This window comes from Crotalus tigris, unplaced genomic scaffold (assembly GCF_016545835.1).
Source record: "Crotalus tigris isolate CLP2741 ecotype Arizona unplaced genomic scaffold, ASM1654583v1 scf7180000024461.5605484, whole genome shotgun sequence".
Lineage (NCBI taxonomy): Eukaryota > Metazoa > Chordata > Lepidosauria > Squamata > Viperidae > Crotalus > Crotalus tigris.
Window position 1 is genome coordinate 731,231 of NW_024100632.1, and position 13,373 is coordinate 744,603.

The following is a 13,373-nucleotide window of genomic DNA, read 5'->3' on the forward strand; positions in this document are numbered from 1 at the left end:
ACTCAGCCCTCTCTCCGGGGAGCTGCAAAGCAATTTTGATCAGTGTTTACCTTCTGCTCGGCTGCCCCTTTGGGAAAGGGAGGACAATTTGAAAATAAAGTCGTCATATCTTCCTTTCTGGGGAATTGCTGCCCTTTCACTTGTCCCGCTTAGAGGAACTTAGCCTCCCTCACCCTCTTTCCTGGTTACCCAGCAGAGCAATGGGGGGGAGGGGGCTTTTCCTAGAACGGGAGTCCTCGACTTGACGACTGTTTGTTTAGTGACCGTTCGCACTTACAACGGCCCAGGGAAACGGGACTGACAATTGCTTTGCGCACTTATGACCACTGCAGCATCCTCATGATTAAAATTCAGGTGCTTGGCCTTTGACTCGTATTTATGACCGTCGCAGTGTCCCCGGAGGTCATGCCATCCTCTTTAAAGTCAAGGGGGAAGTCAAGAGTCGTTTAACAACCCTGCTGCTAACTTAACAACTGCTGTGACTCTCCTTAAAAACGAGGGCATCCGATCGTCTGGATGTTCCCCGAACCCTGGCACCTTCAGCCTCGGTTCGACAAAGGTCAGGATCCCGCAGAAAGCTGTTTGAGGCTAGAAAATGAATACCACAGCCTCCAGTCCAACAAGAAACCAGTAGGAACTGGGAGGGGGAAGACGAGAGAGAGAGAGAGAGAGAGAGAGAGAGAGAGAGAGAGAGAGCCCCTTAGGGGCCAGGAGAAGAGCAGCAATGGGCCCTGTTTCCCCCCCACCCTCGGTCCTCCCCACCCAGATGAGATCACTCGGAGGCTGTTCTTGCCCGCTGAACGCACTGAAGCCCAGAGAGAATTTCGGCATTCTCATGATCTCATATCCTGGGGGAATGCGGAGTGAAGTCACGCCAGCATGCCTGCTCCAAAGCCAAGCCGAGCTGTAGAGACCTCCAGGGACGTAGTGCCACATATCTGCAGTGGCAACCGAGAGGACTCCCAGGGCGAGGCCACTTAGCAGATTAACATGGAGGTTTTGGAGCAACCTCAAAGTTAAAGGCAGATGGGGGGGTGAGGTTTTTCCTCTGCCCGCTGCCCTCTGTCTTCCCCGGGAACAGAAGCCCCCGACCCATCCAGCTGGCCGGGTTTTTGCAATTGGGAAGGGTATTTTTCCTCTTTTAGACATGAAAGCAGGCCGAGTGACTTTGGGCCAATCACCCAGGCGGCCGTGAGTTCTAGTTCCACCCAGCTCCCTGGGTGATCTCGGGCCAATTGCCAGGAGATGGCGAATTCTAGTCCTATCTCAGGCATGAAAGGCAGCTAAGTGGCTTTGGGCCAACCACTCCGCCAGCTCAACCAACCTCACAGGAATGTTGTTATGGAGAAAACAGGAGCAGAGAGGAGCACTAGGTGTTACCGCCCCTTCTGGGTTATTTAGAAAAATAACACAGAGGTCTCCTGCTTGAGTAGGGGGTTGGACTAGAAGACCTCCAACCCTGTTATTCTGTACTCTGTAAATAAAATAAAGTCCGTGTTGTCTGCTGGGCAAAAGATGAACTGTAGCAGGAGAGCTGTTTTTGAGTCTACGGTGGCAAAAACGTAAAGGCCGCGTTTTGGACTCACAAGTTTTATTCAAGGCTTCCAGGAATTGCAGGTTATTTCATCAGATGCCCAAGTTGGCTAAACGTACGTGGTAGCAACTACATTGGTTTTGGCCACTCCGTGTACCTGATGAAGTGAGCTATAGCTGATGCCTGTTGATGCCTCTTAATAACACTGAGTAAAAAAAAAAAAACTACAGGTAGTTTGATTTACAAGAGTTCGTTTAGTGACTGTTCGGGGTTAAAATAGCCCTGAAAAAAAAGGGACTTAGGACCATTTTTCATACTTACGACCGTTGCAGCGTCCCCACGGTCACGTGATCAAAATTCGGCCGCTTGGCCATTGACTCCTATTTATGATGGTCGCAGTGTCCCGGGGGGAGGGGGGTCATGTGATCCTCCTTTTGCGACCTTTGGACAAGCCAAGTCCATGGGGAAGCCAGATTCACTTAACAACTGGGTTGCTAACTTAACAACGGAAGCCAGATTTGCTTAACAGGAGTGACCAGGAAGGTTGCGAAACGGGGCAAAACTCAGTTAACAAAGGTCTCACTGAGCGACAGAAATGATGGGGGTTCAATTGCGGTCGTAAGCCGAGGACTACCTATGTTATCTTCTCCCTCTCTCTCTCTCTCTCTCTCTCTCTCCCTCTCTCTCTCTCTCTCCCTCTCTTTCTCTTAGCAAGTTGTCTCCTTTGATTCGTCGAACCTTGACGGAAGGACCAAGTTGGCTTTGCGTAATGCGCAAACTTCCCCCCAACTCAAAGCGTTTTTTGCTCATTGCAAAAAGGCAGCTGCTCCTTTTGAACAGACCCCACCAAGACCGGCCCGATCTATCAAACCCCTCTCCCCAAATTCACGACGGCTGTGCTACTCAGGGCCCTGCCAAATGTTCTCTTGTGTGCCTCTTCGAAAGGCAGACTAGGCCGACGACGAGTTTTCCCTTCGTTCTACAACAGGAAGCTGAAGAGCATCCAGGAAACTTGTGAGGAAGTGGCACAAAGCAGGTGTGTCCTTCTGTTCCTGGGGAGGGGGGAATGCGACGGCCCCCTCTCCCAAGTTGAACGCCCCCCCCGCCCCCCGATTAAAAACAAATGACGCGCCGTTGCCGTTTTGCTTCCATTGAAAATGAATTAAAGTAAATTAAAATAGCCCGAGCCATGTGGCTGCCGATGGGACTTATTGTTCTCCACCAGGCAAATGACAGAATTTCATTTGCTCGGCTAAGAAGTGACAGCTTGAGGGGTGTGAAGCAAGGAGGAGGAAGGGGAGTGGGGTGGGGGGGGGAGAGAGGAAAGGCATACTCTTAGTAGTGGGAATTTAGGAATTGCCAGATGCTTGGATTTCTCACTCCCCCAGTTCCTGAATCACTTTGCTAAATATTCACGAAACATACAGCAGCAACTTCCCGCTACTGCCAGGCTGACAATGACTTCTGGGTTTGCTTCCCAAACAGGCGCGTTCAATTTTTAAAAATGCTTTGACACATTTCTCGTTGAGAGTTATGAGGTTCTCGCACCTTTCTCAGTCGAGAAGACTTCAAAGGCGTCTCCAGAGCTAGTTTGCTGTGGTGGTTTAAGGGGCTAGCCTAGGAACCAGGAGATGGTGAGTTCTAGTCCCACCTTCGCCATGAAAGCCAGTTGGATGACTTGGGGCCAATCACCAGGAGATCGTGAGTTCTAGTCCTGCCTTAGGCATGAATGCCAGCTGGGTGACTTTGGGCCATTCACCAGCAGACAGTGAGTTCTAGTCCTGCCTTAAGGATGACAGCCAGCTGGGTGACTTTGGGCACCACCAGGAGTCAGTGAATTCTAGTTCCACCTTAAGCCTAAAAACCAGCTGATAACTTTGGGCCAATCACCAGGAGACTGTGAGTTCTAGTTCCACCTTAGGCCTGAAAGCCAGCTGGATGACTTTGGGCCAATCACCGGGAGACGGTGAGTTCTAGTCCTGCCTTAGGCATGAAAGCCAGCTGGGTGACTTGGGGCCAATCACCAGGAGACGGTGAGTTCTAGACCTCCTTTAGTCATGAAAACCAGCTGTGTGCCCTTGGGCCAATTACACTCTCTCAGCCCAGCCCACCTCACAGGGTCGTTGTTGCAAAGAAAATAGGAGGAAAATAGGAAGGCGTGTTGGATATGTTCCCCGCCTTGAGCTATTTGTAAAAATAATAAAGGTGGGATACAAATAAATGTCATATTATCACTCTTTGTCTACCCTGTGTCTGAACATCCATGTTGGGTGGCAGGAGATGCCCCAATTCCATTGCCAGCCACATCAAAGAACGGCTCTTTGCCAGTTCTCAGATCATTGACCAATATCCTGGGTTAACAGACGCGCCGGCAGAGTTACGCTGAGCTTTAAATTTGTTTGGACGATATGCACAAACTTGTGAGAAGATCTTTGTGCTATCCACAGGGTTAAGCCCCATCCACCAAAGTTTGCAGACACACACACACACAGAGAGAGAGGGGCGTGCACAACATGAAACAAGGCCAAACAATTGCAACTCAGGAGCGACCAGCGTCCCAAATCAGAAGATGCCATTCTGAAACAGCATCTGTGCTGTGAGCTATTAGAGCCCCCTCGACAGATGCAATCTCGCCAAATACAGATGCAACCTCTTTCTTCTGTTGGACAAGGATTAATGAGAACTTGGGACAGCTCATAGACAAGCAAGCAAGGGCTGTGAACCCCTTCCAGCTTTGCCATTTGTCTTGGGCCGATGATGGCTTATCCGCTCGTTTCCTTTCCCCTCTCCTTCACTGGATTATCTGGTGGGCCAGCCCATTAATCTCCTCTAATAAAATCACCACCACCACCACCATCATCATCATCATCAAAGGGGAGAAATATCCTTGGAGCCCTGCCAGAGAGAAATTAATAGTCCTTCTGGAGAACACGGGCGAACCATTCCAGGCAACACCTACTTAGCGTCCTTTCAACCCCCATCATAGACATTTCAGCCCTGGCAGAGTAATCAAGCCGAGATTTTAATTGAAGCCCCATTTATCTTCATCGCCAAAGTTCACCGGCGAAGGTGGAAAGCAGAAAAATGGAAAGAAACTGGGAAGACTCCGGGGAGGGTCCGGAGTGGTCTCAGGAGGAGAATTCAGGGATTTGGGACTCAAGCTCTCTCGTTTTTGTCCATGAAAACACAACTCCGCCATTGTGTTGCCAAACAATTACTAGCAAGCAAGACTAATAGAAACCGTTCAAGGGCTGAGTTAGGTGAACATACTAAGAAAGCGGTCGATTGATGAAGCCTTAGATCCCTTAGCTCGACAGGTGGTCCTTGACTTACAGCAGTTTGCTTAGTGACCGTTCAAAGTTAGGACGACGCTGAAAATGTGAGTTATGACCATATTCCACACTTAACAGCCGTGTTATTCGCTTAACAACTGGAGCGATTCCCTGAACGGCAACGGCAAGAAAAGTCATAAAACAGGGCCAAACTCACTTAACAAATGTCTCACTTAACAGAAACGGGGCCAAACTCACTTAGCAAATGTCTCACGTAGCAACACAAACGTTGGGCTCCACTGTGGTCGTAACTTGAGGACTGCCTGTATTTGTGGGAAAGAACAGGGTTAGAGCGCCGTTGCTTTTTAGCAGAGGCATGAGGTCCACCTACCCAGACCTAAACCAAGGCATAAACTAGGAAGTCCTCGTTTTACGACTACAATGGGGACCAGAACTTGTGTTGCTAATGCAAGGTTGTTCTTGAGCGAGTCATCGCTGACCTTTTCCTGCCAGGTGGTTAAGCCATCCCTGTGATTTTTTAAGTAACTCGTGCTATTGTCTTTCTGGATCATTCTGGAAGCCTCAAAAAACCCCTCCCCATTTTAAGACATATTTCAAAAGAATAGCGCCTCACCCCCGGCACAGCAAGATCATAGCGCTACTACCTTTGATTTAACCGCAAGGATGATTTTGGGCAGGGCCACCACCAGGCACTTCAGAGCGATGGTGAGATACTTCAGGACAAAATCTGTGATGCCCACCATCCACATCAGGTCAAAGAAATCCAGCTTCTCCAGATTGGGTTTCAGGAAGATGAGGCTGGAAAACAGCAAGATGGACAGGAGAGGAACCCAGCTGTGAAGCTGCAAGCCGCTTAATTTAAGCCAATAAAACAAAGATAAACGTGTTCCTAAATCAAATAATATTTTCAAACATTGCCACAGAAATAAATCCCTGCTTGAATATTGCAATAAATCTTTCCAGCAAGGCAATTCTGAATAAACGCAAACAAGGGACAAAATCTGAAATGAAGTTAACATAATCATGGAAGGACCTGCAACAGGAGCATTAAAAAACAACAACAACGTTTTATTTCTCAAGAAACACCAAATCCATTTGTGTCACTTTCAAGGGCAGCGACTGACATCTGATCTTCTGCAGACAAAAACTTCTACATCTCTTCGAACAATGTTTCAGATTTGGTTACAGCACAATTTTATATGAGATGGTGATAACATAAAATAAAATAAAAAAACAGAGGGAAGGGAGAATCAAAATCAAAGTACTCACAATATGGCACAGCACTACGGGTAAAATTAAATCCTAAAAAACAAAACCAAACAAGCCAAAATGAATGAGCTAGTTAAAAAAAAAATGAAATCCACGTTAGACGACAGTAAATGAAGGAAAACGCCAAACACAATCAGAAGTATGAGGTTACAAAAAGATGGACAGAACAGAGGGCAAGGAGGGAAGAGATACAAAACCGATTTTATTTCTTTGTAGCAATTCAGATTCCAAAGGGAAGTTCGTCTCTTTCATTTTACTGCTTTTGGGTGGGAATTCTTATAATCCGATGGATTAAAAATCTGCACCCATAAATATAGTTTGGGATGAAGTATTCTCGTGGCAGATAGGACAGGGTAATGGATCGAATAGGATAATTGATAGAATAGGATCTGATAATTGATAGAATTGGATAATGGATAGGATAATTGATAGGATAGGATAGGATAGGATAGGATGGGGAGGACAAAGGAGGGCAGGGCAGGGCAATTTATAGGATAGGATGGGATAATTAATAGGATAGGCTGTATAGGATAGGATAGGATAGGATAGGATAGGATAAGTTAGTATATGATAATTAATAGGATAGGCTAAATAGTATAGTATAGGATAGGATAGGATGGGATAGGATAAGTTAGTATATGATAATTAATAGGATAGGCTAGATAGGATAGGCTAGATAGGATAGGCTAGGATAATTAATAGGATAGGATGGAATAATTAATAGGATAAGATGGGATAATTAACCTCTTGGCCTTGGATGGAGAGTCCCTTTTTGTCAGTAGAGGAGGAAGCTGTTGACTCACCTGTTATACAGCTGTTGGGAGTTGAAGGTGTAGAGCAAATACAGGGTGTTTCCTGCCAGGAAGACCACGATCCAGAAAATCACGAAAACGGACCTCTTTTCCTAGAAGGAAAGAAAAATCACAATAGGCGACTTTCCACCTTCTAACATCTCAGCTAAACTCGGTAGCCGTGAGAACGACCAACGTATTTCTGTGTGTGTGTGTGTGTGTGTGTGTTTGTGTGCGGGTGAGAATGTGAATCTTGCAAGTAGAATCTCCTCCATCTCCTTTACAGCCTGAGAAACTAGGGAAGGTCCCTTCTGAGTGATTTTCTCCACCCATTATGCAGCTGTGGGCTGTGCCGTCTCTTATCTCGCTCTGCCCAGGCAGCATAACTTCGCCCTGTCTGGCAAGGTCTTTCCATTACAGGTGGAGCAAAATGATGCCGTCTGTCTCGCGAGAGGCCCGTTTCGGCCTCTTATTTCCCGAAGGGTGGCCCGGACCCACCTTTAAAGAGACTTGTTCTCGAAGGGCTGAATTTGCATATGCAAATGTGCTGGCCATGCCCAGGCAGAGGGCAATTCCTGTAAGGGAAACAGAGAGAGCTCTCAATCGGACATTAATGGCCCTAACAGCCATTTCATTCTGTGCTTCCAGATGGGATCCTTTGGTTCCCATGCACCAGGATGGATTTTTGCCTCGCCTTCGTCCTCCAGGTTCAAAGAAACATGAGAACCAAATAACAGAATAAAAGAATTACAGAATCGGAAGGGACTTTGAAGGTCTTTTAGTCCAACTCCATGCTCAAGCAGAAGACCCTACACTAATTTGGACAAAATGGCCCCCTGGTCTTTTCTTAAAAACCTCCAATGATGGAGCATCCACAACTTCTGGTGGCAAGTCGTTCCACTGACTAATTCTTCTCCCTGTCGGGAAATTTCTCCTTAATTCCAGGTTGCTTCTCTCCTTGATTAGGGTCCATCCGTTGCTTCTTGTCCTGCTCTCAGGTGCTTTGGAGAATAGCTTGACTACTTCTTCTTTGGGGCAACCCCTCAGATATTGGAAGACTGCTATAACTGGTGCACGAAGATGCTGATCTCCTAGTTCAGCGGTTCCCAATCTTTTCTATACACCCCTAGAATGCTTCTAATATATTGCGAAAGTCCGAAATAACGGCAATGAATTACGCACGTACATTATAATTTTGAAATTTATAACCCCCAGGTTTTCGCACCCCCTGGAATATCGTCTCGCTCCCCCAGTTGGGAACCCCTCTACCTAGTCGGTTAACCAAGTGCTTTTATTCAGTAAGACAGAGTTGAGCATAAATGTGAATAAATGCTAATACAGAATCAATGCCGTTTTATTTATTTTTTTAAAAAAAGAGGGGGGAGTGAAATATACCCAAATGCATGCAAACCACTTCTGGGAAGACCCGCCTCTCTCCTTCAATTCAGCCCCTTACCCAGTTTGTGCTGGAAACAAAGTTTAGCCAGCAGGATGACGATGAACGGCAGGCCGTCTTGTAGCCAGGAGATGACCACCTTCAACTCGGGAAGAGCCGGGGCCGGCGTGCCAGGCTGGTCATCGGGGGTCTCTTCTGGATGCCCGTGGCGGTCAGTGCCACTCATATGCAGAAGGGAGGACCCCCGCTGGTGGCTGTGATGGTAATGATGCGGTTGCCGGTAGTGATAGAGCCCCGCCTCTGTCCGGCTTGGTCCCTCCTCCCGAGGGGCGGGCATCTGGATGAAGACCTCGCCCCCTCCAGCTGAGGACCCGAGGAGCAAACTGGACTGGAAAGGGGTGGCAGAGATACTGCCTGATGGGATTCCCCCCAGCCCCGAGAAGAGCGGTGGAGGGGAGGGGGCTTCCGTCTTCAGGCTTTCGAAAACTCCCCCTTGGTCCACGCTGGTCTCTGAGGTGATGGCTTGGCTCCGGCTTCTGGAAGACATGGGGGGGTGAGGGGGGTGAGAAACAGTACAGGTAGTCTTTGACTTACATCTATAACTTTCTGTTGCCCTTCAGAAATGTGCTCAGGTCGGTTGGAGAAACCGATGGGATATTCTGGAGAGAGGTGCATCCAGACCAGTAGATAGTTATTCAAACAATTTATTTATTATTATTATTTTGGTCATGTTTATGCAGTGTATATTGGAGGGGGTTATTCTGTTCTATTCTATTCTATTCTATTCTATTCTATTCTATTCTATTCTATTCTATTATATTCTATTCTTTCTGTTATTCTATTCTATTCTATTCTATTCTATTCTACTCTATTCCATATTTTATTCTATTCTATTCTATTCTATTCTATTCTATTCTTTCTGTTATTCTATTCTATTTTGTTCTGTTCTATTCTATTCTATTCCATATTCTATTCTGTTCTATTCTATTCTATTCTATTCTTTCTGTTATTCTATTATATTCTGTTCTGTTCTATTCTATTCCATATTCTATTCTATTATATTCTATTCTTTCTGTTATTCTATTCTATTCTATTCTATTCTATTCTATTCTATTCTATTCTATTCTATTCTATTCTATTCTATTCCTTCTGTTATTCTATTTTGTTGTTCTATTCTATTCTATTCCATATTCTATTCTATTCTATTCTTTCTGTTATTCTATTCTATTCTAATTCTAATTCTATTCTAGTATGATTTACAAAGCACAGTGTCTGGCTGGGGAATTCTGGGGTTTGAGGTCTACACATCTTAAAAGTTGCCAGATCTGGAAAAACAACAACAACACTGTGCTATATACTTTATTCCGTTCCGGGATGCAAACCAAATTAAATGAGAAAACAGTCTTGCCAAAACGATACCGAAACACAGTATCTCTTCCCTTTCTCCTAAGAAAACAGAATGTATCATTAGTGATATTAATATTTGTCTTCCTTTGCAGTTTCCTAGCCTTTTCATCTAATTTAATGAAGAGAAGGTCTAGGGGGGACATGACAGCAGTCTTCCAATATTTGAGGGGCTGCCCCAAAGAAGAGAGAATCAAGCTATTTTCCAAAGCGCCTGAAGGCAGGACAAGAAGCAACGGATGGAAACTCATCAAGGAGAGAAGCAACCTGGAACTAAGGAGAAATTTCCTGGTAGTTCTTTCTTTCTTCCTTCCTTCCTTCCTTCCTTCCTTCCTTCCTTCCTTCCTTCCTTCCTTCCTTTCTTTCCTTTCTTTCTTTCCTCCTTTCCTTTTTTCTTTCTTTCCTTCCTTTTCTTTTCTTTTCTTCCTTTCCTTTCTTTTCTTTTCCTTTCTTTCTCTTTCTTTCTTTCTTTCTTTCTTTCTTTCTTTCTTTCTTTCTTTCTTTCTTTCTTTCTTTCTTTCTTTCTTTCTTTCTTTCTCTTTCCAAACTGTTTGTGTTCCAATATTTGAGAGGCTGTCATAAAGAAGTCCTTGTAAATCAAGGACTACCTGCGCAAGCCCATCCTCTTAATTAATGGAAAAGAAACATTCGGTGGGCAGAAAAGGAATGTCCTATAGTAAAAGAGTTGAAAAGGGACTTTACCAACATTGGGCAATGTGGCAAAACCTCTCTAGATTGCCAGCCCTCAGGAGCTTTCTAAGTTTAGAGCTGCTACTTGCATTAAGGGAATTGGCCCCACTCTTGCCTTCTCCCCAAAGCTTTCCACGGCTCCAAGCCCTCCTCTCTAGATATCTCAAAGCATGCAAAGCCCTCCCTGGACACCTTTTTTTAAACCGAGATTTTTATAGCTAGCCTCCAAGGCCAGGTTGCCATCTATACATAACAAGGGTTTTTAGCAACAAGGCAAGCAAAAATCCTGTCGAAAGGGCCCGATACTGGGTGAATGTCACCTGGTTTTAATCCTATTTATTCCGCCTGCTATTTACCTATGCTGTGTTTCTATGGCCCCCCTTTTAAACTTATTTTATCTGCTTGGTGTTGAACGTTACATGTCTATTATTTGAGGAGGCTTCTAAGCTGAATAAAGAAAGCCACAAGGTTTTATAGAAGTGGCTCGTGGAGTCCCAAGTTAACAAGAGAGTGTTTTTAAGAGTCCCGTTGGGTTTAACCCACAAATGAGGGGGGTCTCCATGCACTCATCCAGAAAAACATGCTCAGGGTGATTGGAGCAGATTCTGAGAATGGTGCATTCAGACAAGTGGATAGTTATTAATATAACCCTTTCTCCAAGGCATCTAAAGGGAAGGCAAAAAGCAATGCATAGAAACTAATCAAGGAGAGAAGCAACCTGGAATTAAGGAGGAATTTCCTGGCAGTGAGAACAATTATCCAGTGGAATAGCTTGCCTCCAGAAATTGTGGGTGCTCCATCACTGGAGGTTTTTTAAGAAAAGACTGGACAACCATTAGTCTGAAATGGTATAGGGCAGAGGTCCACAACCTTTGAGGCACCAAGGACCAGTTCCACGGAGAGAGGTTTTTCCGCAGACCGGAGGGGGCATGGTTTTGTGTGCTGCCTGCATCCCGCGGATGGGGCTTTGCTTGTTTGTGCGGACTGGTTGCTGGCATGCTGTGGCCCGGTACCGGTCCACGAAACAGGGGTTGGGGACTCTTGGTATAGGGTCACCTGCTTGAGCAGGGGGTTGGACTAGAAGACCTCCAAGGTCCCTTCCAATTCTGTTATTAAAACCATCTATGTTCTTAATATTTTAAATGACAGCCCTTGATGTGTTATTGTGAATATTAACATGTGCTATAGCTTAATCCAGGGGTCTGCAAACTTGACAATTTTAAGACTTGTGGACTTCAACTCCCAGAATGCTCCAGCCAGCCAGCAGGTATGGTAATGGATGATCTGGTTTAATGCCTGGCTTGTCTGCTGCAACAGGTGTTTCCTGGGACATAGTTCACCTGTATAAATGAGGGCGGGCTTACCTTTCAGGTGGAAGGCTGTCGGTGATGCTGCTGTGCCGTCGCTGCATCTTTCTTAGCACTTTGAAACACAACACGCCCCACATCAACGTGGGAGGTCAAGGACGCCTGGTGTAGGAGAGGATTATGGGTTCCCAAGGAGGATGCTGGGCCCTCAAAGACATAGCCCGGACAGTCCCACCTGCAACAAAGAGCAGCCAAAGGCCGCAGCGTGAATCAAGAGATAAAAATCAAACTTCCCCAACTATAAATGTTTCTGGCTAAGGTGGGACTAGAATTCGCCGTCTCCCGTTGATTGGCCCAAAGTCACCTTAGGACTTTGGCTAAGGTGGGACTAGAACTCACCATCTCCTGGCGAGTGGCCCAAAGTCATTCAGCTGGTTTTCTTACCTAAGCAGGACTAGAGCCCATCGTCTCCCGGTTTCTAGGCCAACACCTGAACCACAACAGGAGACTGGCTCTCTTTATCACTGGGAAGCCCTTTCAGCACCTGGATTCAAAGCTCCCATCAGATTCAGAAGGCAGCACAGATTCGTGATCCTTGGGTTAATTCAGGGCTCTTCCAACTTAGCCCTTTGATGACTCGTGGACTTCAACTCCCAGAATTCCTCAGGCAGCATGCCTGGCTGAGGAATTCTGGGAGTTGAAGTCCACAAGTCATCAAAGGGCCAAGTTTGAGGACCCCTGGGTTAATTGATCGCCAAGGATGGCCCTTCAACAGCTGCCTCCCAGCTGTGCCATTCTGCAGGAGAGCTTGCAAGACAGGAGACCAAGGAGACAGCCAAACTGCATCTCCTGGTGTGCAGATTCCAGGTGTGCAACTTGCAAAGCTTCCAGGTGAGACCCTCAACGGGGGTGGGGGGGTGGGGGGGGTTGGTCACATGGGAGTGTCGATGCAAGAATCCTAGGAAATATTTGGTGTGTGGAAAAATGGGCAGGGTACCCCTCTTCTAGTCTGGCCTGGGGGTATCGGGTGAAGTTCAAAGGCAGGAGTTTCAAAGGAAGGATTCCAGGTGAGGGTCGGGGGGGGGGGTGGGCGTGAGGGGAGGCCAAGATCGCTGCGATCGCCCTCCGGATTTTCCTTTTGAACCTACCAACCCCCCCCCCGGGACTGGAAAGAGGGCGAAACCAAGGGGTCTTTCCCCAGTCCGCGCTGCGAGACGTGTTTGAGGGTCCCCACGTAGCACTTTACCTGGTCCCCGAGAGCCGGCCGGCCTGACCCTCCCCCAGCTTTTCCTTTCCCCTCCCCCCTCTTCCAGCCGAGCATGTGACTTCCGACTCCGCCCCTCCCCGGGTATTTGCTGCTACGGTAGACCCGGAGCAACCCCCGGGCTTTCTCTGGCCTTGCGCGGGGAGGGGGGGCGACCAGGAGGGAAGGGCGCACGGGGGGATTGGGGGACACTGCAGGGTCGCTTCTCCCCTCCTCTCTTCCTTCCTTCCTCCCTCCCTCTTTCTTTTCTCTCCTCCTTCCTCTCTCCTGCTTAGTTCGGATCGGCCTCTTTGCACCTCCTTAAACCGGATCAGTTTCTCTTCCCTTTGAACCGGAGCGCTTCTTCCTTCTCTGCCGTTTCCACCCGGTTCTTTCTCGCCTCGTCCCCTTGGCTAGGCGGGGGCTGGGGGCTTCGCAAAGAGCCG

The 13,373-nt window shown here is 47.0% G+C and overlaps 1 protein-coding gene across 3 annotated transcripts in view; it reads right to left on the reverse strand.

Moving 5' to 3' along the window:
* RNFT2 (ring finger protein, transmembrane 2) overlaps window positions 1–13,373 on the reverse strand; it is a 56,750-nt gene that overhangs the window by 5,581 nt on the left and 37,796 nt on the right. For 2 of the 3 annotated variants that reach the window (XR_005555380.1, XM_039332604.1), the window contains exons 1-6: window positions 12,931–12,995; window positions 11,742–11,919; window positions 8,344–8,819; window positions 7,386–7,462; window positions 6,900–7,000; window positions 5,472–5,625 (exon numbers count right to left, since the gene is read on the reverse strand). Coding sequence is in view for 2 of the 3 variants with exons in the window: in XM_039332604.1 (XP_039188538.1) it covers window positions 5,472–5,625; window positions 6,900–7,000; window positions 7,386–7,462; window positions 8,344–8,819; window positions 11,742–11,824 (891 nt within the window). In the remaining variant the exon portion in view is untranslated. Of the gene's footprint in view, window positions 1–5,471; window positions 5,626–6,899; window positions 7,001–7,385; window positions 7,463–8,343; window positions 8,820–11,741; window positions 11,920–12,930; window positions 12,996–13,373 lie in introns of those variants that run through there. The other variant, XM_039332603.1, reaches the window with a different exon arrangement.